The 27,871-nt window shown below is 39.4% G+C and overlaps 1 protein-coding gene and 1 long non-coding RNA gene across 2 annotated transcripts in view; one reads left to right on the forward strand and one right to left on the reverse strand.

Annotated features, from left to right (window-relative positions):
• The window catches only part of CDYL (chromodomain Y like), a 111,009-nt gene extending 86,466 nt beyond the window's left edge, over positions 1-24,543 (forward strand). Inside the window, exons 3-7 of the mRNA XM_054817118.1 lie at positions 11,522-11,778; positions 12,385-12,557; positions 15,913-16,123; positions 20,869-21,012; positions 22,686-24,543. Coding sequence (XP_054673093.1) covers positions 11,522-11,778; positions 12,385-12,557; positions 15,913-16,123; positions 20,869-21,012; positions 22,686-22,844 — 944 coding nt within the window. The 3' untranslated portion in view covers positions 22,845-24,543. The remainder of the gene's footprint in view (positions 1-11,521; positions 11,779-12,384; positions 12,558-15,912; positions 16,124-20,868; positions 21,013-22,685) is intronic.
• LOC129203125 (uncharacterized) lies at positions 16,138-27,734 on the reverse strand. The gene is made up of 4 exons (XR_008575920.1): positions 27,626-27,734; positions 26,766-26,907; positions 25,755-25,953; positions 16,138-18,479 (listed from the first exon to the last, which is right to left on the reverse strand). It is a non-coding gene; the product is annotated as an uncharacterized LOC129203125 (long non-coding RNA).
• Positions 27,735-27,871: the final 137 nt, after the last annotated feature.

The following is a 27,871-nucleotide window of genomic DNA, read 5'->3' on the forward strand; positions in this document are numbered from 1 at the left end:
CTTTTGACTTTAGGACTTTCTCTGGGGTTTTGGGGTTTTTGTTTGTTTACAATTATTATTTAATATAGGAAGAGTAAAGAATTATGGATATTTTCCATGAGTTGTCCAGTTCAGGCATGTCCTCAGAGACCCACTGATCCTAGTTAGTGTTGCCAAAAACAAACAGGAGAGATCAGATTCAGCTTGAGAGCACAGGTTATATTTACTTACTCCTTCCATCATGCCTCATTTCAGCTGTTGCCAGTAGATCATATTTGGGATTTATTCCTCTTCAACAATATAAAAGGACAAATTTGTCAAGGTGATATGCTGTTCCGAATCACTCAGTTCGGAGCATCTAAGTATCCAGCACCTCTTGCATGGGATACCCAAAGATACCTTTCATCATCCTGCTTTCAATGTGGCCTTTTTTTCCCAGTGGTAAAACTGGGGGACAGATTGCCTCTAGAAGAATTTGTGAATACCTCTTTGGATGTGGTGTAAATAGCAGTTCCGTGCTTTGCCTAAAAGCAGGGTCTTTAAGAAATCTTCTTGGCTCAAATCCTTGATTCTCCAGTGGAGACAACTTTCCGTTGAGTACCTCCAAATCAAAAGTAAGAACCTGCTTGGCCATGTGCATTTCTGAATGTGCCATTCATCTCTAAGAGGTACACAAAAGACTCAAGTGAAGACTCGAGAGACTCTTCCTTTGTGCTTCTCCTTCCCACCCCAGCCAGTTATTTCTGTCAAGGTCGGTAATTTCTGATAAGGGGGTGCTGCTGCAGAACAGATGGCCTGTGTTAGTAGCAGCCAGCAGCGTTATGTATTGCAGGCTACCCAAGTACAGGGTATAGCTGGCCGTGTGTTGTGCTTTAACCCCAGCTGGCAACTAAGCACCACACAGCTGCTCACTTACTCCCCCTTCCCACCCCACCCTGGGTGGGATGAAGGAGAAAATGGGAAGAATAAAAGTGAGAAAACTTGTGGGTTGAGATAAAGACAGTTTAATAGGTAAAGCAAAAGCCGCACATGCAAGCAAAGCACGGAATTCACTTGCCACTTCCCATGGGCAGGCAGGTATTCAGCCATCTCCAGGAAAGCAGGGCTCCATCACATGTAATGGTGACTTGGGAAGACAAACGCCATCACTCCAAATATTCCCCCCTCTTCCTCTTTCTTCCCCCAGCTGTATGTGCTGAGCATGATGTCATATAGTATGGAATGTCCCTTGGGTTAGTCAGGGTCAGCTGTCTCTGCTGTGTCCCCTCACAACTTCTTGTGCACCCCCAGCCTACTCACTCCTGGGGTGGTGTGAGAAGCAGAAAGGCCTTGGCTCTGTGTAAGCACTGCTTAAATAACAAAAACATCTCTCTATTATCAACACTGTTTTGGTCACAAGTCCAAAACATAGCCTTGTACTACCTACTATGAAGAAAATTAACTCTATCCCAGCCAAACCCAGCATGTTTTCCACCCCTTATTCCATACCGTTTACATCATGCTCAGGTACCACACTATTCAATACAACCTCATTAACCACCACCCCCACTTCCCATCCTTTGATATAATATACAGATATTATTCCCTTTAGTGTATAGACCACCCCTGTGAAATGTCTGTAAAATGTCCATAAATATCCATAAAATGTCATGGACTGAAAGAACTCAATGGACTTTGGGCTCCATCTGTTATGGTGGTTGCTCAGGACAGGGGAGATGGTGTGTAGCGTGGAGTTACTGGGTGCCAAAGCCAGCTCAGGTTGGGTCACTGCTGCACTTGCACTGCTTCTTGTAAGGCTTCTCCTCCACTGGTTCAGGTGGTTCCTGCTGTAGTAATTCCTATAGCATGCAACTCAAATCCCGGGTTACAACAATTTAAAGGTATTTCCATTGCAGTCTGCACCCCTGGTCCCTTTGACCAGACCATCAGGTTTAACATTGCAGTGAACTCCTCCCCTTGCCCCTGCTCTGGCTTGGACTTACCCACAGACTGCAGTCCCTTCAGAAGTAAACCCGCTCTGTTGTGGTCTCATCCATGGCCACGCGCTTTGAGGTGCTCCAGCATGACCTCCTGCACAGCCACTGATGCTTCAAGGTATACCTGCTGCAGCATGGACTTATCCACAGCCACTGATGCTTTAAGGTGTACCTTCTCCAGCGTAGACTTATACTTGGGCCACAGTCCCTTCAGAGGCATACCTGCTGCGGCACAGACACAACCACAGCCACAGATGCTTCGAGATGTACCTGCTCCGGTGTGGACTTATTCTTGGCCACAGACGCTTCGAGGTGTCCTGCTCCCACATGGACTCACCCACAGGTCACAGTCCCTTCGACTCGAGTGCACACAGGAGTTCCAGCCGGTCCGGTCCAGTCCAGCAGCACAGAAACGGCAGCGATGCCCTGGCCATCTGCCAGCCCAGGCGCATCGCCATTGCTGTTATCAAAACGTTCCCAGGCACAGCGCAGTAGCATGATAAGCAGTACAGCGAGCAGCGAAAGCAAAAAGCAGCCACTAATGAGCACTGGACTCTACTATACAGTAAGGCAAGCAAGCCCCATGGCAAGCACAGGAGCTTGCCAATTAATAGCTAAACAGCAATAACAGCTATAAATTCGATCTAACGCATTCCAATCAAATCTGTCATTATCTCAAACCCTTTGAACCCCACGTTGGGCGCCAAAAAGGACTGTCATGGTTTAACCCCAGCCGGCAACTAAGCACCACACAGCTGCTTGCTCACTCCTCCGCGCCCCCGGTGGAATGAAGGAGAAAATCCGGAGAGTAAAAGTGAGAAAACTTGTGGGTTGAGATAAAGGCAGTTTAATGGGTAAAGCAAAAGCTGTGCATGCAAGCAAAGCAAAACAAGGAATTCATTCACCACTTCCCATGGGCAGGCAGGTGTTCAGCCATCCCCCGGAAAGCAGGGCTCTGTCACATGTAATGGTTACTTGGGAAGACAAACACCATCATTTCGAACGTGCTGTCCCCTGCCCCCCTTCCTCCTTCTTCCCCCAGCTTTATATGCTGCGCATGACATCATATGGTATGGAATATTCCTCTGGTCAGTTGAAGTCAGCTGTCCTGGCTGTGCCCCCTCCCAACTCCTTGGGCACCCCCAGCCCACTCGCTGGTGGGGTGGTGTGAGAGGCAGCAAAGGCCTTGGCTCTGTGTAAGCACTGCTCAGCAGTAACAAAAACATCCCTGTGTTATCAACACTGTTTCCAGCACAAATCCAAAATGTAGCCCCATACCAGCCACTATGAAGAAAATTAACTCTGTCCCAGCCAAAACCAGCACAGGGTGTTAAGGCACGCAGCTGCATGCACTTGTGTACTGGAAGATGGCCTCTGTGCTGCAAGCTCGTAAGGCTTCAGGGAATCTAGTCATTGCCCACCTCTTAATGAACCTGTTGTTGAATGTCCCACAGGAGGTTGGGACATCTTCTATTAATGACAGATGTCAGGGAGTGGCTGGAAAGGCACACGTGGCTCCCTGAGGTAGATATGTAAAAAGAGTGTTTCTTCAAAGCAGGGATGCTCACTCCAGACGCTCTCCTGTAAAGCTCAGTACGTACACGCTGGGGTCCTGAACCTCTGACAGTCCTCTAGCCCTGTTTGCCTACCACTTTTCTGTGTTGAAATCTAAATGTTTCTGTGGGCAGTAGTGAATGGAGCTCTTGCAGATTCTGGTATGTAAAGCCTCATCTATGTCATAAGAATGAAATGTGAATACTTATTGACGTGTATTCTGCCAACATAGTGGTGCTATACCCATCTATCTAAATCTCATTAATAATTTCGCTAAAATGTTTCAGAAAATTCTTGTAAGGACATAAAAACTGTGCCATGTGTGCATGGCATGTATATGTTTGTGTTTATACAGGAAACTGCCCGAGATGTCTTTTGGCAGTATCCGTTCTAGGCTAGTCTTACATTGGAGCACTCTTAATTCCACAGGAAGAGCCATTTTTTAGATCGCTTTGGGGATTGGATTAAATTGTAATGAAGTGCTCTTACTCCTAAGGTGAACACATTCTATATTTAGTGTGAAATAGCTGGATATACTTCAAGTTTAAACCTTAGCCTATTTTGCAATAGCTTTCCTCTATAGATGAGCCCCAAGAGATGTCCTTACTTAGCTCTCGAATTTGAGAGCGTTTCGAACAAACGCTGTGGTATCGCAACCTGCAGCTCCAAGAATATCAAAGGACAAGATAGGCGAGTTCTTCCTTATGAAATGTTCCCAGTGTTAAAAGGCCTCAAATAGGAATCTGTAACCTGGCAAAGGTTTTTCTTATTTGTATTCATTTGTGAGAAAAAGAAATATGACTGACTCTGCTTCTCCTGTCAAATAATTTGGTGTGTGCTAGTATGAAATATAGCTGGGATTTTTTGACTGGAGTAATATCAGAGGCGCTTGGGAATTTTTTTTTTTCTTACGGCCACCTTGAATAACAGCTAAAATGGTGAGAATGATCATATGCGCTGTTTTCTGTTTGTCAGTAGTATCTTGATTATAGATTCAATGGAAGAAAAATCACTCCAAAATAAGTCTAAAACTGAAGTGAAAGGGGAGAAGAGAGCAATCCTAATTTATCTTGATGCCATGATAAAGGAGAAAAAGAATTTGCTTGTCTGAGGAGTGTTTATTTGTATATTTCCAGTGACATAAGAAGAATGGAGATGTACTGCAAGAGGCTTTCCAAAAACTTAGGAGGGAAGCATTTTTTTCCACTGTAAGACAGCATGTGGAAAGTTTGCTTAATACCCTATGCATAAAAATGCAAAGGTCCTTTTTGAAGGTAGTAGGAAGTAATCAGACTTTTTAAGAGCTTTGTTGCTAAATTACACATTATTAATGTTATCCTTGTCTTAACATGTCTTAAGACCATGCCCGTGGTCTTAACAAGTGTTAGGTCTAGCATTATGTAGACTTTCTTTTATTTACACTGATGTGACTTAAAATAGACCAAGGTAAACCTGTTTAACTTGAGGATGGAGAAATGCCATTTTCTGTTGTAACAATTGCCCGCTTTCAGTAGTAGAATTTTATGTTCTGATTAGTTGCGCTTTTGGTTGGCATTACAAGTTTATCTTTACATGGATGCTTATGCTCTGAGAAGGGAAGACATTCAAAAGCAAAAATAATTCAATAGCCTATAACATATGTCCAGTGCAACCAGTAATGCTGCTGTCTTCCTAACAGTATCATTGTAAACATGTAAATACATTTGGTGCTGTAAGTAATCAAAGAAACAGAAAAACTATCTACAGAAGGAAAAAATGGCTACTATGGACCATACTACTGTAAATGTGACATGGTAATCAAGATAAAAATCGGTGTAGGGTTGAAAAGCTTAATTGAGTAGAGAAATATTACTAAGGGTACGTGTGTGTGTGTGTGTGTCTTCCGCTGTTAATTATGTCCACGGCAACAGTGTCCTGGAAGAAATGTAGATTTTATAAGAGCAATGTTTCAAAGTGGCATTTAAAATTAACACCTATACAAAATATAAGGAAAAGAGACATTAAGGACATGAGAAAGTGGTGGGGTTTTTTAGGAATTGAAGGTAGACATTGACAGCCGAGCCGGCCAGCTGCTGCAGGACTGTTTACTGCCGAGTTGTAGTTACCTATTGCTGATGTTTCACCCAGTACTACCACTGTTAGTCCGTGCTTAAAACCTACATTCTTGGTGTACAGAAAGGTGACGTATTTGCAAAAACAACATAAGGTGGCTGAAGAACATCGAACTATTTCCTGGAAACAGAATCCAGAAGTGGTTAACTTTATTTGAAAAGATAAAGTTAGCGTGCACACACACACTGTTTAGAGTTTTGCGGAGGCTTCAACACCAGCAGCAGGGTATCACAGTGATCGGCACCCCATAATTTGAAGAAGTCTGGGCATTTGCCCACCCCTTTCTCCTCCCAGGTGTCTTTGGGGGATGCCTGTTCTAATGCTGGGGTATGCACAGATTATTCTTGGTAGCGCTGTTGTTTTGTGTGCTGCATCAATATAACAACGTATTCTGGAAGGATGTAAGTAAAGTGTATCTTTTTTTCCTGAGTGACCTATACCTTCTGAACACTCTTTCAGAAACACAGAGCAAACCAGTATTTTAGGTGAAATATACAATAAATTCAGATTTTTTTTTTCTTCTTACAAATATTTATAGTGACATTTCAAAGGAAGCCAGAACTTTTGTTTGATTTGAAAATGTAAGTGCTGTAAATGCATATACTCAGATTAAAAAAATAGGAACATGTCTAGGTTTTTTAGAACCCTTATTTTGAAAATCTATAAACTGTGCCACTACACTGCAATTCTAAGAAAAATTTGCTGTGTTATTGCTGAAGCAGAGGTGGAAAAATTACTGGAAACTGTTATATGTTACGTTTGCATTGCAGTATCACTGTCTGGGGCTGGTGTCTCGTGTGAAATATTTGATGTAGTGCAGAGTTAAGACTGGAAAAGCTTAATAGTGTTTACAGTTCAAGCTTGCTAGTACATCTGTACTTGGAGCAAAACACCACTGGTCATAGGCAAAAAAAGGAACATGAGGCAACCTGCACTGGACAACTGACGTGAAGTCTTGCGGAGCGTATGTGCAGGGGACTATAAAGCAGTGAAAGTATAGAAGGGACTTTTGAAAAAAAATTACAACTTCTAGCACTGATCTATTTATTTCTCCCCTGGCCGCCCGCCCCCCCCCCCCCCCCCCCCCCCCAATCAGTTTTGCAGATCATATTTTTCCCTCTGGGATACTTGAGGTGTAGTCAGTTACAATTACATTGTTATTTTTGCAGTTAACACTTTAAGGAATTGTTGTTGCTGGTGTTTGTTCGTTTGTTTATTCAAGTGGGACGCTTCTTATTAACCATTTGGTCACTTGGCTTAGGAGAGGACACGGTTGGTGCCTGAGGGTACAGGAAAGGCGGGAGGGTCCCTGGGGCTCCTGCAGACGTAGCTGAAAATACTGAGTGATTTCATGATTAAAATGAGAGATTACTTTGAGTGTGGATGAATGCCAAGTAGTGAGGAGGGGACAAAACAGACCTCTATGCAAAACTATGCCTGTAGCAAAATATAAACCCGTGCCTGGACAATGACTGGTTCCTGACTACTGTCACTGCTCAGGAAAAAGGCATTGGGTTTGTTTTGGGTAGTTTTCTGCAAACACCTGCTCAGTGCTAGTTTAAAAAAAAAAAAAAAAAACCCAACAAAAAAACAAACCAAAACACAACAAATAAATTGTTATAAATTATTATGGAAAAGTAGTAGAGGACAAAAGAGAAGGCTCGAATATTCCACGTTATAGATCCCCATCTTGAATATTGTGTGCCATTCTGGACCCTGTTCCAAGATGTAGTAGAAGAGGAAGAGGCATGGAGAAGAATGTCAGGCTTGGGCTGGCTTCTCAGAGAAGAAGGGCTAAATAAGACTGGGACTAATCAATCTGCAGAAGGGATGTGATGAAAGGGGTGAAGAAAGTAAAGTACTAAGTTGCAGAACTTACTGCAAAAAGATAGTTTGAAAGACAAAACCATAGTGGTTTCAAAAGTAAATTGCACAATCCCATGGGGGATAAGGATTTATTTACATGGGTTTGGGTGCAGCCTATGGTTCTGGGCATGCACGTTTTAGGAATCGCTAAATTTCTAGTGGCCGGAGTTGAGGAAAATACTCAGCATCATTCACACCTCCTATCTTCTTATGCTTGTTCTCTAGAAATCTGTGCTAAGCCTTTCAGAAACAGCATGCTGCGTCAGACAAACCTTTGCATTAAGAGTTCTGCCACTAGTTCGTGTGCGCTCAAATAAGCGTGCAAGAGAGGCTTGGCTGTTGTTAGAGCACCTGTTTGGATGTGTCCCCAGTGTTGTTGCAGGGAAGGGAGTGTCTGTACTCAAGGCTTGCTGTGTAAGCTAAACGGAACCTCCCAAGAATTTGGGAGACAATAACAGTGAGGCATGAGCATCTTAGAGAGGCGCTTGGGATTATAACTTTTGGATTGTTGTGAAGTTGGTGTATTACTTGTTTGCTTTTAACTCTATTCATCTAGATGATGTCGGGCATCGTGCGTTTTGTTATCCCCCTCATATTTTGGAGAGGTGGCTTTTGTCTGGCATCTGCCAGTAGAATGGGGATGATGATACCTTTGCTGTTCTGCTCCTCTTCTAACTTCTGTAATTTGTGTCTGTCTTCCTTTTGCACAAGACTAGTTCCTTTCTTATCTGTTGCCCATAGCTGCTTTTTTTTTTTTCTCCCCTCTAAGAGCAGCTGCATGAAAATGGTGACTGTTATCAGGTTCTGATCAGCAGCTGCAAAACCAAGCCGTCCTCTTAATTTCATTTTGCATCTGTATGGTGAAGCTTTGCGCAGTAATAGTATGTCTTCACCTTTGAGAAGATCACATTACGTTAATTAACAGTTTGCAGTTGGAAGGGGGTTTTTGTAACTATGAGCTGTTTGTTTACCTCTTAAACAAGCATAGTTCTGCATTAGTTGACAATATCCAGGCTAAATTCTCTTTTTTTCCAAGCCCTTATTGTTTTTGGAAGGCTCAGTTTGAAAGGAGTGGGCTGTGGTGTGGTGTTTGTCTTTGATATGCTATCTCCAGTAACATATTAAAATGCAGATCTGCTTGTGGTTTGTTATGAAATCTGTATTTTAAAATTGTAAAATATAGTTGTAATTAGCCTGAAAATATGTAACCTCAATGCAAAATTTTCATGTGAGGAAATCTATGGCAATACAGTTAATTCTCTCTGGCACTTGTTTTTTCATTTTCATCCTCATTTGCTGCAACATATGTCCAAGACTGTCCAGTGATGTAACCTTTGCCTCTTGACATATAGCGTGAAGTACTGCTTTATGTCTCTGAGTTGTCTCCTCACTTTTGAGGACTGAATGCCAGAAGAGCGAGCCTCTCCTACGCTTTAAGGTGTAGAAGGTCACACACTTAGAGCGATACTGACAAACGCGTATTTTAACCCCCTTGGTGCCACTTTCTAATCTGTACCAGGTGGCCAAATCTCCGTGCCCAGAGGTATGGTTTCTAAAGCCAACGGGATTTTGGTTCCAGTCTAAGTATCCTAAAGGTGTGTTTACAAGACTGGATGTAGGAGACCTCTTCCACTGAACTGCAGCTGTCCCTTGTTTGTGGTTTGAAATTAACTATTGACAAGTGCAGGCAGAGCTTATATTGAATTGGCAAGAAACCTTCAGTTTTTATAAGCATGAAAAGTGGTGTGCGGTGTTTACATCTTGCTCTCTCTTGCCAAAAGTTTTGTCTCTCAAAGTGTGTAGTCATTACCTCTTACATCTCAAAAGTAATTTTCTGGTATTTGAGTATGTCTTTGGAAGTATGAGTCATGGGAAAAGATCTACTCAAAGCTCTTTCACAAGTTTACTGACTTTTTTTTTTTTTTTGGCTTAGTCTAGTCTATTGTGCTCTCCTGGTTCTCCACTTTTTTCACTATGGCTAGGACAGAAGCCATAAAATCTTGTATCAGGGTTTAGAAATCAGAGGTGATTTCAGTTGTTCTAATTTACCTTTCCTATGGAAAAACAAACCATTGTGGCCAGTGGTAACATTTCATCTTGTGTTCCTAATGAAATATGGGGCAACAGCAGTGTTTGTTCCTGCAAATTCCCTTTGAAAGGAATTCTTTTAAAGGAATGTAACAACAGTGTGGTTTACAAGGGAAAAAAAGCATCAAAAGAATCTCTCATCAATTTCATATTTGGTATGCATCGTGCTTTTATTTCATTGGCTGAAATGAAAAAAAGAATTTGATAAGCTGTGAAAAATTTAGGAATAAATGTGACACTTCTGTGACAATATAAAATATTAATTTTTCCATTTCATTTTGTTCACCTCTGTCTCAGACCGATCACAAACTGAATTCAGTTTCTTACTCTTCACTTTAAACAATTGAAAAATCCTGTTGTCTGTAACTTCACAAAAAGTGATATGGCGAGAGGATTAAGTACACTAATACAACCAGACAGACTTTAAAAAGTAATAAAACTTTATTATTGTATAGTTCCTTTGACAGACAACTTGCCTAATTAATCATAACAAATTTATAATCAGATTTATTTAAACATATTTAATATAAAAACTTCATTTATATCTGAAAGCAGTTTCTGAAATACACATAGAGAAAAGTATAAAGTTCTAAAGTTTTATTTTATCTTTGTCTTAATATCTCCCACACCTCATATGAGTCAAAGTAAGCAACATTTGAATATAGTGAAAATGTGGAGGTATAGGATATTCTGGTTATTTAGGTGAGTCTAATGTCTTCACTGAACCCACAAGTGTTTCGGGGGGGCGGGGGGGGAGGTAAAAAATCATAGCATTGCATATTATTAGAACTTTCAAATTACATCTTCTTCAGAAAGATAATGAAAAATGAAGCAAGATCCACCAATGGCATTTAATTAACCACTTCATTATATGTGGTTTACCTGTACTTTTTAAGACCTCATATGCATGATGTCCTGAAGTACCCGTTTGTGAGACAAGGGCTGTGGGTTTCCAGTAGATTTTAACAAAGTCTTAGACCTCAGTTTTCAGGAAAGGGCTTTCAGAGCTTTCCTATCTTGGCCTGTAATGCATTTTTCCAACATTTTTAACCCTACTGTCCCCTCCTGCCCCGCATACTCCATTGCTTTAATCTGACAAATTTTATGGCAATTTTACGTGGAGACTTTAACATACAGATGAATTATAGATCCAGGACGTTCTCTTATTTTCTGCTACGAATGCTAATTTGGTATTATGTTTCTAACGTGGAATACAGACAAACCTGTCCCTTCTGAGTCACGAGGAATGGCCTGTTTACTTGCATGCCTTCAAATTCTGTCCATTTAAGTGACTGGGAACAAGACCAGAAACACATAATGCGCTATTTGCCAATTCTAATAGCAAAAATTGTTTAGACTTCAGAAATATCTCATTGTCTATGAATTCCATTAAAATATCCATCTCTGCATGGGTCTTGTTTCCCTCTCATAGTCTGTATTTCTTCATTTCCATTTTCCTTTAAAGACTATTATGATTTATATGATCTTGTCAATCAAATTCTTTATTTGGCTTATTGTAGGTGTTGTTTTCTTCCTTATATTAACTTCTCATGGCGTTTGAAACAAAAGGTTTCTGCTTTTTCTTTGCAATCTTGATGCTGTTAGATGACTTAAGTTGGAAAGGGAGAAAGCAGACAGAGCATTAACCTACTGAAGTGCACGGGCATTAGGAACATTAAACCTATAAGTATAGGATGATTGGTCTGTTTGGCTTGTTTAAAATGTATTTTCTCACAACTGTAAAATGAATTTGTTGGATCCCTTTGTCATTTTAATTTTGCTTTGTGCTATTTCTGTAACATTTCAGTAACTTCTGGGAGACTGAGTTTCATATTTACTGTGTGTTCGTTATATGGCTAGCGTGTGTTCATGCTAATAGAGATTTTGAAACTGCTGAGCTAATAAAATGTAATTTACTAGTTTAACCAATAACATTCTATTTCTAGGTACATCCACCTTTATGGAAGCATTAGCAGCCAATGGTACAACCAACATACAAACATCTGTAACAGGAGTGACGGCCAGCAAACGGAGGTTTATTGATGACAGGAGAGATCAACCTTTTGATAAAAGGCTACGTTTCAGCGTGAGGCAAACGGAGAGCGCGTACCGGTACAGAGACATTGTTGTCAGGAAACAGGATGGATTCACACACATTTTGCTATCAACAAAATCATCTGAAAATAATTCACTAAATCCAGAGGTCAGAACAATTCTGATTTTTTTTTTTTTTTTTTTTGAGGGGGAGGGTGTTGAGGGAATTCTAAGTCTCTGCCTCGTTTGTGCCCGTTATTCAGGCACAAACATACATGAAACAAGATTTAGCTTGCTGCTTGCAAGACGTTACGCGTACAACTGACTTTAAGTGTAATTCAGCTGAGTTTTAACTACGTTATTGGAACCTGTGGATGTACTGTCTCTTATAAGACATACAGTGATTTATGAAGTGCAATTTGAACCTTAATTCAGGCTAAAGCTTGTTTCTTTTTTTTTCTGAACTGGTTGCATATGCCATCTGCTGTCCAAATTACAGAAATGCTGAATGAGTGCTTCAGTTACAGATAACATCTAATAGATCCTTTCTTAATGATTTCATTATCTTAGTCTAATTAAATTTTTGAAATACAAAGCTTTTAATACTTTTTTCTAACTTTCTTATTTTGGGATAATGGAAAAAGTCAACTTTTCTAATATGATGGTTGAGTGGATGCTAAGGAAAAATTAAAGATCTCATGGGGGGAGGAGGAGAGTGGTATGTTACTTCTTAATGATGTAATAAAAAGATTCTAATGAATTTTTGATTTTTCAGGTAATGAAGGAAGTCCAAAGTGCACTGAACACAGCGGCTGCAGATGACAGTAAACTTGTGCTGTTCAGTGCAGTTGGTAGCATTTTCTGCTGTGGTCTTGATTTTATTTATTTTATACGACGTTTAACAGATGATAGAAAAAAGGAAAGCACTAAGATGGCAGAAGCTATCAGGTATGTAAGATTATCTTCAGTCATCCGAGTGGGTATTCTTCACCGTGTAGTCTGGCGTGGTTTATCTTTTTTTATTTGAAAAGCCTCTAATTCAACAAGATCTCAGACATTCACCTGTTACGTGATATAGTGTGCAGCACTTCTTTAAGCTCCCTCTCCCTTTCTGTTTGGGTTGTCATTTCATGCATCTCTATTTTTGCTACTAAAATTTAACTATGAAAACTGGTAGTATGGTAATACTCCTCCAGCTGAAACCAATTTTAAAAGACTTAAACAGCCATAGGGTTTCAGAAAAACAAATTTAACATACACAAATACAAGATGTGCATTGAATGAGTAACTTAATATAGTACATTCAGAGCAGCAGAACGATGGATATTTTAGAGCAGTAGATTAACACCTAGTGAACATCATCCCAAAGCTAGGTACCAAACCTAACGTTTAAACAAAATGAGCTGAACTACTACAAACTAGAAGAGTATATATGGAAAAAAGTATGGATCCTGGAGACACGTTTTACCAGTACAAACAAGTAGCTTATTTGAACACTGGTTTTGAGGGCCTGGGCTCTTGGATTACCTCTTGTATGCTCCCAAGAGTATCTATATTTCTTCAGAGACCTGTGTTCTGTTGTCATTATCAATATTCATGTCCCTAAAAAAAGCTTTGTAACATGTAAAGCCTGTTTCATTGGAGGCATAGTCACGTCAGAGGCGATAGCAGGTTTTTTTCAAAGGCAAATTTTCAATCCTCCCATGTCAAAGTTGCTCATGCAGTGACTTCAGATGCGGCCAGGGGACTGAGGCTCTGAACACTGAGCTTCTGTCACTGGTTTAATTCAGGCCCTTCCAGAAGCCTGATTTGTCACCTGTTACTCACTGTTAATGAAATGGATAAAGACAACTTAAAACACCTACAACCCTTCCCCCACTTCAGATAGAATAATAGTATTTTTTGCATATATGCTAGAGATTGTCCTCTCTGGAATATTCAGACATGATTAAAATTATCTTAAGTCTCTGGATGGGATGCTTGTATGACAGCTTGTATAACAGGGTTCCAGTAGAAATTTTTTTGCAGTCATCTATTTCAGTTCAGTAGAATGAGTTAAGAAGTGACACAACCTTTAGTGATGGGTGCAATATAGTAAAAATGTCCTGTTTCACAGAAATATAAAAACATGTAATACAGATAAAGAGCAAACTTTAAAATTATCACTAACGCCCCCTCTTTTTTTAAAACTTTTAAAAATATCCCATATTTCAGCATCTAATATTGAAATGAAAACCCATCTGTCATTCAGAGTAAAGAAGTGCTTTACAGGTGCTGACAACTGTATGTTGTATATCGTATTCCAATCAGAATTTGTCATGTACTTGAAGTAAATATGGACAACTTCTTCATTACATGTGGTAGTGATTAACTGAGAAATGTCTGCACCTCAATTTTGAGGTTTTAGAAGTCTGTACTTGGTCTAATGCACACATGTACATACACACACGCTTACTTTATCCTAAGAAGCTCTTGAAGGCATTTACTGTTTGAGAACAGAGAAGCATGTAAGCATCCATGCCTTGTGGGTACTGGAACAAATTGTCATTTTGTGTTGATAATGGCGATGAGAACATGCATTTGTAACTTAATAGCATAGCACCTATAGCATTATGACCGAGAGAGGGAGATGAGGGGAGGAAGTTTACAGGTGTTTGATACGTGATAATGGAGCTCTACTATTTATGGCTTGTACATAATTTAAAAAGAGAGATTTATTTATTAAGAAAAGCTGTCTCCCAAAAGTCCAGAAATACTCCTTGAGGAAATTTGTTAATGCTTTGTCCATCTTCACTTACACCTATGTACCTTATACACTTAAAAGTATAGACAGATACATAGGAAAGACCAAGCAGAGCTGTAACCACAGCTGTGGTGCCCAGAGGTGAGGTATGACTACAGCCTTATCTGAGAGGGCTGTGAGGTATGTGAATATACTGCAAGCGCCACATCAGCTTGTAGAAGCGGCATTAAATCCGCACCTGCCCAACTACTGTGCTGCTTTGGGCTGGGAGAAATGCGAGGCTTTTGCAGAATCAGGGAAGGGTTGAGGTCAGAAGGGCCCTTTGGAGGTCATCTTGTTCAACCTGCCCCCACTCAAGCAGGGTCACCGAGAGCAGGTTGCTCGGGACCATGTCCAGGCAGAGTTTTTTAATATCTCCAAGAATGGAGAGTCCACAACCTTGCTGGCCACCTGTTCAGTCACCCTGATAGTCAGAAAATGTTTCCTGATGTTCAGAGGGAACGCTGTGTTTCTGTTTGTGCCCATTGCCTCTAGTCCTGTCACAGGGCACCACTGGAAACAGCCTGTCTCCATCCTCTTTGCACCCTCCGTTCAGGTATTTGTACACATTGATGAGATCCTCCCTCAGCCTGGTCGTCTTCAGGCTGAACAGTCCCAACTCTCTCAGCCTTTCCTCATGTGAGAGATGCTCCAGTCCCTTCATCATCTTGATGGCCCTTTGCTAGACCATCTTCAGTAGCTCCACATCTCTCTTTCACTGGAGAGCCATAACTGGACACCAGCGCCAAGCGGAGGGGAAGGATCACCTCCCGCAACACTCGTTCTAATGTCAGGCCAGGATACCATTAGCCACCTTTGCCACAAAGGCACATTGCTGGCTCAAGTTCAACTTGGTGCCCACCAGGACCCCAAGGTCCTTTGCTGTCAAGCTGCTTTCCATCTGTTTGGCTTCCAGCATATATTGGTGCCCGGGGTTGTTCTTCCCTGGGTGCAGGACTTTGCACTTCCCTTTGTTGAACTTCATGAGGTTCCTGTCGACCCATTTCTCCGGCCTGTCGAGGTCCCTCTGGATGGCAGCACGACCCTCTGGTGTATCAATCTAGTTTTGTATCATCAGCAAACTTGCTGAGGGTACGCTCTGTCTCAGCATCCAGATCATGAAGGAAGCTGTTGAACAGTACCAGACCCAGCACTGACCCCCCCCCCGGGGTGCAACACTAATTACAGGCCTCCAACTAGAGTTGGTGCCACTGATCACCACCCTCTGAGTCATTCAGACAATTTTCAATCCACCTCACGTTCTGCTGATTGAGCTCATACATCAACAGCTTGACTGTGAGAGTCTTATGGGAGACAGTGCTGAAAGCCTTGCTCTGATGTCTAGGTAGACGATATCCACTGCTCTCCCATCATCCACCAAGCTAACCACCTCATTGTGGAAGGCTATCAGGTTGATTTTGAAAGTGATGTTACTGTGGAGATGCATTACTACTGAGTTTTCAAGGGCTGGTATGTTTTACTCTATATATGTAGTGAGTGCATGTTTCTGTTTCTCTCCAGGAATTTTGTGAATACTTTTATTCAGTTTAAGAAGCCTATCATTGTAGCAGTAAATGGCCCAGCCATTGGACTTGGAGCATCTATATTGCCTCTGTGTGACGTGGTTTGGGCTAACGAGAAGGCTTGGTTTCAGACACCATACACTACTTTTGGACAAAGTCCAGACGGATGTTCATCCCTTACATTCCCTCGGATAATGGGCCTGGCTTCTGTAAGTAGCTTGCAGGGTCGGGGCTGACAGCTTCACAATGCAATTGTGATAATTTATCCATAATGATTTCAAGACTTTTTACCTGTGCTCTGTTGGCTTTTATTTTTTTTTTTTCTTTCTCTTATGAAAAGCTTTCATGAGAAACCAGTATTGCTAGCTTCTCTGCTCCGTGCTGTTACAACCTAGTCTTCATCCACGTGCACAGAACAGAAAGTAGTGACGGGACCTAATCCCATGTCACGGGCACCTTTAATGCGGATCAGGACAGAAGGGGTCTGTCCTGCGTGCCAGGACACACCTTCCCCGCTGATGCCTCGTGAGGACCAGCCACCAGTGTCTTGCATTCAGCACAGCATCAGGGTGTGGCGGAGAACGGGCTGGTCAGCACTCAGTGTCCTTACGTAGCAGAGCACTGTGTCACCAGCTATTAGCAGTCTCATGCCAGTATGCAAAATAAGTAATTCGGCTTTCATGCACTTGTTCTCAAGAAATCGTGTCACACTTCCTTGCTCTGTAGATCTCTGTTTAACACTAGTGTGTTATGCAAGAAATACTTGGTCCGAATCACCTTTGTGAAGGATTTTTTTTTCAGTCTTGCACTCGAGTTACAGTATTGCTGGACTGAAAAAAATAGAAAAAGGTAACGCTTTGCATTGTTGCTGAAAACATAAGCCACGTGTTAGTATCCATTTTCTTGCCTTCCAATTAGATGAAAGAATCAAATGTAACAAAAAGCTATTTAAAAATCTCTTACCAACATTATTTTCATGTTGCTTACTATTTTTATGCTGTGTTCTTTGAAAACTGTTAGACCTATGCCCCATTCCAATTTGAAGTTGAACAGTAAGAGTATGAAACAAGGGCTTGTAGCTACACCTGGTTTTCCTAAATTACTCTTTGTGATAGAAGCCAATTTTTCCCTGAAGGTATTTCTTGATTTAAAAATTCAGATTTCAATATATTAAAAGCATTAGCTTGAACAGATCTAATGACTAATTGTGTGATGTCTGGATTTAGTTATTAGAAGAGAACAGAAAAGGTAACTGAAATAGATTAACAGTTATAAGAGTATCTTGAATATCTTAGCATGTTTCAAACTACTGATTGTTCCTTTCCCTTTTTATTTGGCCATCCGTTCATCCATCCATCCATTCCATCCATCCCTGTCCTTTAGAGACTTGTGGTTATTACTTTTTGTTTCTTTAGAAGTTGTACAAAAAACACAAGCAGCTCTTCCCTAGTATACGCTTTCATGTGTGTTTGTGAATGCTCTCATTTTTAAATATAAAGATTTAAATTGAAAGCTTCCAGTGATAACAATTCTGTAATATTCAGTGCAAAAGGGAAAAAAAAATAAAGTTCACCATTTTCATACTATCCTCAACCCTCTGCAGTATAGCAGTGTCAATGCTGTACAGCACCAAGTTGGATTTTAAACAGCAGATTTCATGAAATATACTCAGAATCCATACTGAAAATTTTGATAAAGTAGCATGCTTTCTATCTATAAAAGGGAGAAAGAAGTCAGCAGAAAGAAGAGATGGTATGAGTGAGATGAGAAACGTTCAGGGGAAAAAAATTAAAATATCATACAAATGAAAGATCTAAGGCCTCTGTATGCATCGTAAAATTTGCTACAAATGCATTAATTCAGCAATATGAGTCCCACCCTTAACTCTTGTTAGTCTGATTCAGTGTGGTCTTTTTTATCATCAGCAGTTATGTAAAAATCTTCAATTGTAAGACTGTTGGAAATATTTTCCTTACCGGGTCAGTCTTGGATGGTGAGCAAGTCTGTCATGGAGGGGTTTTTTCACAAAGCACATTCAACAGAGGTCATTATTACAGGAAATCTGAAGCCCAGACCTTAGGATTCAAAACTGATGCTGTATTGGGAATACCAAGAGTTTTAGAAGGATTCTTAAACTTACTTGGCTCTTGAGTTTTGCAAACAGCCTATAATAGAGATTAAGGTGAGATCTGTTTGGGGAGATATGTTACTGTGAGTCTGCTGTGGAGTTCTTGGTCTGGTTTTCTGGTCCTGAACATAACGCACAGGAGCCGCACGATCAACCTTCACACACTGTGGGTTTCCCTGTCACTCTCCAACACACTTGGCAGTATTCCTTATGCTTTTCTGTCAGTCGTGAGGGACATGCATCTCCACAGTGCCCGTAGTCCGCATCGCAGCCAGCATCTCGGGCATTACAGAGACCAGCTGCCTCCTGATCATGGTGCGAGACAGCCGAGATGCTCCATGGCATGTAGCACCTCTGGGCTTCCACGGGTGGTCCCCTGTCGGCCTCAAAGCTCTTGCTGTAAAAGAGAGACCAGAGGAGGTCCCAGGGAAGTTCCTCTGTGGAAGGAGAAAGACGGACTGAGTAGAAAATGAAGGTTGTTAATGAGAATCTTACATTAATGAAATAATTTTATCATCATTATTCCTATTGCTGTATTCTATTGGAAAATAACTACCAAGTGTGTTAATTTTCACAGCAGATACAAGGCATGGTTATATGATTAAAACTTGTTTAGCAGTGGGTCTCCAGTGTACGCTGTGTATAGATCAAAAGCGAAGATGCCAGAGCAAAACATTTCCCCTCAAAATCTGTCAAGTGAGAACACTAATGGGAGGGAGCGCTCATTTCACGTGAGGTTTTCTGCCAATGCTGTGTGAGGGCTGGCAGAAGTAAGCTAACTGCGCCATTATCATTTGTGGCTTTTCATGTTCAGGAGAACTCAGCAGTTGCTAATGAGTATTAGAAAAAGCTTAAGGTTTTCTAGCATTCATTTTTATCCCCGTTACCAAAGATACATGAGAAGAATATGTATACCTGACCAGCTGACTTAAATTTCTGACTTTCCTAACTCCGTTAGGTTGGCTTCATAATTTGATCTTTGATATAAATGTTAAGTATCTTTTTAAATTATTTTGGAAGAATTTTTTTTTCCCCACATCTCCTTAGGAAAATTATTCCTGGTTTTTGACAAACTTGTGTGTATCACTGATTTTTGGATAGTGTTTCAGGCTAGTATTATTTACATATAATCTAGAAAATTAGAAGGTATAGTTGTGATAGCTAATGAACCTTGTATATTTGATTTTGCTTTCACAGAAGGTAGAACTATTGGGGTAGATAACTTGTACCTTTAGTTTGAGGCTCAGGTTTTTTTTTTTAAACTAGTATATATGAATCACAGCTTTCCATATTAACTTATGAGAGATATGCTGATGACAAATTTTATATAAAAGCTCTTCGGAAACATCTCCCTTTTTACATGCCTAATAGACTGCGAGTCAGCAACCAAACTGCTGGTAGAACCCAGACTTTGTATTTCATTACAAAGGGGCAAGTAATAGACCTTGGAGTTTTCAAATTTCTTCGTGTGTAAAATGACAATACTTAGGAACATTACCTACAGTAATTAGATAACTTGAGATCCTTAACTAAAGTTGCTGCAATTATTACCAAAATGTCCAGTATTAGAAAACATTAAAGAAACTCAGAATTTTGTCCTCAGAAATGCTATACCTGTCAGGTTTGGGTGTTTTACAACAGCCTTATTTCCTATATTTCAAGAGTCCAGTGATGGCTTTGTCATATTTTCAATGTGAACTGATTTTCTTTTTTTTGACGTTGACAATCACTCTGACTCTTTAATCATTGCTGGCTGTTTCCATGCCACTGTCACTGCAAACAAAGTTTAACTATATAAGAAACTTCACTACAGATAGAATTAAAGTGTAAGCGTAAATCATTGTAGGATGAAGCTTTAATGGGGAAGTTGATAAATAGTGAAGTGTATGATAATTACAAATCAAAAAGATTCACAGAAGTAGAGATCACCTTATTGCATAGACTGTACTACTCTGTTCTGTACCTTTAAACTAGTGCAAGATCTTTTAAATACTGGGTTGTTGGGTTTGGGTTTGTTGGTTTTTGTTTTTTTTTTTTAATAGACTGCTAAATCAGCTTTTGAAAGGATTTTATCAGTTCAATATTGAACTCCTGAATAAAATGGGAACATTTATTTTCTATGAATTTGATCTAAAACTGGAACATATCCTGCTAATTTCAGAAGGTTTTGGAGGTCATTTTAGAATTTCTAAGATGATCCAGCTATTTTAAATTAAATACTGCTGAAGACTTTTCAGAAGTGCTGAAAATAAACCATATAGTTAGGTTGCAAACATTTTTCAGTACCAAAAAAAAAAAAAATTTGGTTGCAAAAATATTTAGCTGTTCTTTTCTACCAAGACTGGCAGTTCCCAGGAAGTCTACTACCACAACTGGGTTATCTTTATAATTTACAGATAATATAAACTTTCAGCAAAGACTTCATTGCTGCAACTAACATTATTATAAATGACGAGCTGATGTATTCATTGCTGTTTTACAGATCTGCCAGGCATTATAACCTATTACCACATATACAGTTAACCAAGTCAGCAATACTGCAAGAAAGCTAGACCTAACCAACATTCATGAATGGGAAATGACAAAAGACATTGTCATGTTTAACCCTTAATCCATATTTTTAGAACAACTGATGTAGTATAGTCAACACCACCGACCAGCTTATCTGTAGGCAAGTCTTTTTCTTTATTATTGACAAGTTGGAAGAGCTATAATAGAACTATTTGAATTAGTGCAGGCATTTTCCTTATTTGTTTTGAACACTTTTCCTTTAATGAGTTTTGTCTCATTACATTTCATACCAGAAGTAACTTTTTATCCCTTCAGGCCAATGAAATGTTGTTCAGTGGAAGGAAGCTGACAGCGCAGGAAGCTTGTGCCAAAGGACTCGTCTCTCAAGTGTTTTGGCCGGGAACATTCACACAGGAAGTAATGGTTCGAATTAAGGAACTTGTCACATGTAATTCAGTTGTAAGTTTCCTTTATTTCTTACATTTTTTATAATTAGATTAATAAGCGATATTATTATACTACATCATTATGTCCTTCTAAAAAAAAGACTATTTTAATGAAACAAGGACTGCATTTTAGTGTAGCAATGTCTTTTAACACATTCTTATGTATCTTTCTGTTTCTGGGTTTTTGAGGATTTTTTTTTTTTTTTTTAAAAGTTTGTAACTGATTCTTCTTTATCAGATGCCTGTGCTGGTTTTGACTGGGATAGAGTTAATTTTTTCCACAGTAGCTAGTATGGGGCTATGTTTTGGATTTGTGCTGAAAACAGTGTTGATGACACCAGGATGTTTTTGTTACTGCTGAGCAGTGCTTATACAGAGCCCAAGGGCTTTTCTGCTTCTCACACCACCCTGCCAGGGAGGAACCTGGGGGTGGACAAGGAGTGGGGAGGGGACGCAGCTGAGACAGCTGACCCAGACTGGCCAAAGGGCTATTCCATACCATATGACATCACGCTCAGCAATAAAGAGAGGGGGAAAGTTGGGGGGGGGGGGGGCACTTGCTGCTTAGGGACTGGCTGGGCATAAGTTGGTTGGTGGTGAGCAACTGGTTTTCATTTGCATCACTTGTCTTCCTTGAGTTTTCTTTCTCTCTCCTTTTGTTATTTTCCTTTTCACTACAATTTGTTGTTGTTATATTTTTGGTTCCATTATTAAACTGTTCTTAACCCATGAATTTGCTCACTTTTACCCTTCCAATTCTCTTCCCCCCCTGCCATGCTGCTGGGAGGGAGGGGTGTGAGTGAGTGGCTGTGTGGTGTTTAGTTATCAGCTGAGGTTAAACCATGACAATGCCATAGTACATTGTGGTTAAGAACATTAAAAGAGCATTAGACTCTTAACAATATATTTTGATTTTAACATAGTTGCCTAAGTCCAGCTTCTTCTAATCACCAGTGTAAACAGTTACCCTAAGAACTACACAGAAACACAGAAATCTTGAGTTGTAACTTAACGTCTTGCACTGTAATTTAAATTACCAAGGAAATAAATGCAGTCTTTGACATTGTGTTGAACTTGAAGTTTTACAAGTAACGCCTAGTGCTTTCATGGTTGTGTGCACTACTGGCAGTTGCACAAGATAGCTAAAATGACTAATGTTTTGATGGTTTCTTACGAGAAGAGATGCAGTACAAATTAACTGTTCTATGCTTTAGAAATTTTGGATTTTGAAACAGATTGTTTTCTAAAGGGAAAAGCAAACAATTTTTTCAGTCTATTTTAAATGCTCAAGAGATTCAAAGTCTGCCTGGTTATTAGAGCAGTTCTGGATAATAATGTTATGACTTGCCTTCACCAAAATGGAAGTTTTCTCTCATTTTGGAGTTTTCTCTAGTTATCAGGATAAAACTGTGAATAAATATATACATAGTTATGATGTTATGATTTTCATTATTTACACATTTTTGTGCATTTGTAAATTGTGCTGGTATAGGGTATAGGAAGTCCTGTGTGATGCTACAAGAAAGCCTCTGAGAAACGTTTCTTAGTGTCATAGTATGTCCATGAATTGATAAGCTTAAGTTTATAATCAACTTCAGGCTTTGTCCATATAAACTTGTAAGTGCACATGTTGCTCAGTTCTCATGTAATGCTGACCCAACTCCCTTTTTTTTTTTTTTGGCCTAGGTACTTGAAGAATCCAAAGCTTTAGTACGTAATATCATGAAGGTGGACTTGGAACAAGCAAATGAAAAGGAGTGTGAAGTTTTGAAGAAAATCTGGGGCTCAGCACAAGGGATGGACTCAATGTTAAAATATCTGCAGAAGAAAATTGATGAATTCTGATGAGATGCCCATTGACACTGGAATTGTATTTCTTGGACATCAGGGCAAGCAAACTATGCCCATTTAAAAAAACCCTATAGAAACTCACCCCTTGCTCAGCTTGGGAACAGGAGTGGATTTCCCCCCCCACACACACACCCCTTTTATTGTCAAGGGGTTTAAAAGAAAGTACTGTATCACTTAAATTTGAACAAAACTCCTTTCTCCCTGATTGTTACGTATAGATACACACACACAAGTGTATGTGTGTGCTTATATATGTCTTTTTTATATATATATATATAAAAAAAATGTAATATGTGTGTGAGAGTGTGTATGTAGACACACACACACAAGCTAAAAAAAAAAATGATAGAGTGCACTACCAAACATCTCTTTAAAGGCTCTAGTTTTTGTTATCTTTGGCTAGTACTGTATCAAATAGAAAAATGGATTAAAAAGTGAATGGTGTTGCATTATTTTCTGTGTGGCAGGGAAGTCTGGAATAATGCTTTTCTTTTTCATTAGAATACAAAATTGAAACGGGTATTAGCCAGCCCTTACTTTCACTGCCCAGTGAGTCAGATGAGATACAAGGCATTGTCTCAGAAGAAGGTTGAAATACCTCAAGTAATGGAACATTCTAAAATTTTGGGGGAATCAAACCCAACTAAGATTAAATCACACATATCCCCAAAAAGAGAGTGTCCTCAGGATTAATGCTAAGAAAACACTCTGCCCTTTTTTTTGGGGGGAGGTATAGAGGGGTGGGAGGAAGGGGGCAGGAATATGTTTAATTCTTACCCAGATAGCATGAAGAAACCACTGTCTCTTGGGGAAGGGGAATGAGGGGAAGAGGGAAGGAAAAAACAAACAAACAAACAAAAAAAAGCTTGTTTTGCAGTATTAGTGAATCACTGAATATCTTATGTATGAATATCCTAAGTTATAAGTTAGTTTTAGTGGATTTTTAAATAGTCTCTTTGGGGTTTTTTTTTTTTGTTTTTTTTTTGTTTTTTTTTTTTTAAATAACTACATAAGTGCTTCTGTTGCTGGGTGAGAATACTACTTTATATACAGTTTGGGGTTTGTTTTTCTTTTTTGGGGGGGTTTTTTTTTCCTATTTGCTGGTTTAATTGATGTATTACACCAAAAATGCATTTTATGTTCATAAATTTTAGGCTCACTTAGAATATATTATTTAATAAGTTAAAATTCTTTTGGCACACTATTAAGTAAAAAAAAAACTCCTTTAAAAAAAAACTACCTTATATTAGATGTTTAATGTTCTTTGTCTATGCTTTTTTATTATTTTAAATATACACTATATACAGTATGGTGTAAAAGAGTGCCCTGTGTAAATAGACCTATTTTGCATTCCTTTCAGGAGTGGTAATTGATTCCTGACTGCAGATATCTATTATTACTTGGGTATCTGTGCTTGCAATCTTGTTGAATGTATTATGAAGAATGAAAAAAGAAATCAAACCTTATTTTTGTACAGTTTTGAAGTTTTTACTTGGAACTGACCCACCTCCCCTTCCCAGTGGAGAGCTGTACAGTGTGTAAATCTGCCTTTACCTTGGATTGGTACAGTATTTTTGCATCTGTGGGACCTACTTTTTTGTTCTAGTAGTTTGAACTATATATAAACTGTACAATCTGTAAAGTTTTTATAGAATAAATATTCAGCTGTGAAAACTGGTTAAATAAAACTAATATTTCTTAACACATTTTAAATGTGGCTCTCTCATATAGTTGTATTTTTCAAAGACATTTCCATTCTGATTTTAAAGTAAGAGTTGCTGAAACAAATCTTGGAAATTAAAGACCTCACTATTTATGTTTTATTTTGTTAAACTTATATAACCTTTTAATATCCTTCAAATGAAAAGTTGAAAATTAATTTATTGTTGTAAACTGTATAGAAGTTTTCTCTTAGAGGAGAGAAAGGGGGAAGATGACATATTGGAAGCCATTCAACTCAATTATTTTGTTACAGTTCTAAAAGAAACAGTAAATGTTTCTTTGTAATCTCTTACAAATGGATCATTTTCCCTACAAAATACTGTGGTAAAGTGAGAATTCCTTAGTTGAATTTGATTTTATTGAAAGGGAGAAGGAAGATACCTTACTACCTGCAAGTTCCGTAATGTTAATACAAATTTGAGTTGAATTCCAAACAGTTTAAGATGCCTTTTTCTGGCACCTGTAAGAAATACGTGGGCATAGATTGCATCTATTTCAACTAGAGGATTATTTATGCTTTCCTTAAACATGAAAGAACTTCACTGTAATAGAGGACTGGATCTAGAGATAGAAGAATTAAATCAATTGAAGGTGCAGGCAATTCAACTGCAAAAATAATCTACTTGCTTCATTTTTTGTGTTACTATCAGTCAGGCTGTTATACTGCCTACAACTTGCATATTAAGATATAAGTTGGTGACCACAAATTCCTGTCTTTGACTGGAAGAAGTCCTTCGTTCAGATCAATTCATATATACTGTCAGTGTTACTGTGCAATTGCTCTACCTTTATATTAGAAGCAGTAACTAATTTTATTAATAAATTATGCTCTCATTCCTAAATAATGGACACATTTTGTCTATACTGAGCTACAGGGATACTGTTTCTTTAGGAAAATACTGTCCTGTTCTTTTCAGTATAGGTCAGTAAATACCCTTTCCTGTGTGTGAAAGTTACAGTTAAGTCTAGATTAGTCTTCACAAAACTACAATAAAGGCAGAAAAATTATAGACTGCTAATAGCAAGCAAGAAGGCCTGAGAGATCATAAAAACTCACTGAACACATTTTAAAATAAGTGTTTTCGAGGCTTCACAGAAGACACAGGTCTTTGTCTAGCCTGGTTCACTGCTGACGCCTGTATTGTTCTACATAAATTTGCGGTACTGTGCAGATAAACTAACCTGAAGCATCAGATGTAGCCTCTGATGACCGAATGCAGTTGTAGCCACAAAGGTTTGACTAGGCTCAAGAAGCAGCAGGGGGAGGCTGCTGAAGGCAGCATCCCTTCAAAGGCACCTGGTTTGGAGTCACAGCCTCACAGAAGCAGCGGTACTTCAAAATGGCTTTTCTGCCTTGATTCCAGAACTGATTGTGACCATCCTGTACATGGAGAATTTTGGAGCACCATAAATTGCTGGACACAGGTGTAATGCAAGAACATAGAAACAGCATCTTTCTGAACAATGCCTGAGAGAACTTCCCTATGGTGCACTTTTTTTAAAAAAAAAAAAAGAGGAAGTTTTCCTCATTTTTTTTCCTCCTTCAGGCATGAAGACAAATCACAACACCTGATTGGGTGTCAGAAGTCTAGTCAGTGGCTAGTAGAATTAGGAATAATGGTACTGGAATATAAAATTCAGCTAGCTTTAGCTTTGCTCAGTCCTGACCCTCAAGTCTGTCTACTATCCTTATTGCATCACTGTACTATATAATGTGCTTAATTCTTTACAGAACAGGGAGACACACTGTATGGCAACTGTAAGCGTTGGTGCTGAAACTTAAAAGTAGCATTGATAATGCAGTGTAGGAATCGGTCTCTGCCATTCCAGTTGTCTTCCTGAAATAGGTAATGTCTCAGGCACTAGCAAATCACAAATTGACAAGCATTGGCAACAGGACTGCGTTGAGCATTGAGGCCATAGAGTACACTTTCCCCACAAAACATCCCTCACATTCAAGTTTATTTTTTGGAAGTAAATAAGAGAACTTTTCTCCTGGCCAGGAAACAGTATCAGAGAGCCATGGGCTGAACATACCTGGAACTGTTTGAAAGCCACATGTATATACTTAACCACACCTTCTGCTGATAGGTTAATTTGAGCAAAAATAGAAAGTAGAACAAGGTTTTTAGCTCTAAGTAAGCTAACCTACAACAAAAGGTATTTTAGGATAATCTGAAGATCTGAACTCACTGATAGGTCGTTTCCTTGTTCAAACGTCTTAATTTGCATAAATCCAAGATTTGAAGCAGCTTCCTTCAGTAAGTCCTTCGCTGGATTGCTGACATTGCTAAGAGACACTTCTCTCTACTTCAGAAGATGCACCTTTATCATTCTAAAAACAAGGTTCATGGGAATTAAATCACCTTTTTTAGGTGAGATTCGTTTCTTAAAGTCAGGCACACTTGAAGAGAAAAAACACATAATGCTGAGCTATAAACTGCTTAACTTTACATTGATATATTTCATGCTTTACCCAAACAGTGGATAAAATAGGGCTGCAAGCATCTAGGCAATGAGGCAGCAAACAAAACGTTTCTGGCCAAGTGGATAGGAGAGACTTTCTTCTACAAATGGAGCCTATACTCTACCTAGATTTGTTATGGAAGTAGAGGCACTTTGCATTCATCTGGGACATGACAAGTATGCTTCTGAAGAGAGTAGGAGGGAGGACATACCTCAACTCAATTTCAGTTTGCCATATGATTTTCCATCCTAAGGAACTGCCAGCAGCTGTCAACACAAAGGCTGTCTTACTGAACTGCAGCAGAGGCTGAGTTGGCAACCTTATGTCGTGCAGCACAGGAGCTCATTTATACTGAAGATGGCACACAGGTGAATTTTCCTTTCAAGGGAAGAAGTATCAGGAGGAGAGCCCCTGTACAGCACAAGATCACCATGGGTCTGTTCTGTACAGCCTCTCAGATTTCTCTAGAAAATACTTCATTCATAGGTCTCTGCCTTTTTTTTTTCCTTCTTACTCATGAGGGACATGACTGGCAGATTAAGTCATGCACTAGACTTATTAACAAACAAAAATCAAATATAATTACCTCATGAAGTAGTCACAGGATGAAGAGTAGATTGATGCGCAAAGGTTTTGAAGTGTGATACAAAATGAGAAGATGGAGTTCTTTTGGTCCTCCCCATCCCTCCTGCACAGGGAAAAATACAACAAATAAAGGGAATTAGAAACCACCAAGAAACAGCAGGTAAGAAGTCAAAGGAGCTGCAGGAGGAAATAAAGGAACGGCAGTTATTCTCTTTTAAGTCCTCATTCTTATCACCCTCAATGCTGG

This window comes from Grus americana, chromosome 2 (assembly GCF_028858705.1).
Source record: "Grus americana isolate bGruAme1 chromosome 2, bGruAme1.mat, whole genome shotgun sequence".
Taxonomy (NCBI): domain Eukaryota; kingdom Metazoa; phylum Chordata; class Aves; order Gruiformes; family Gruidae; genus Grus; species Grus americana.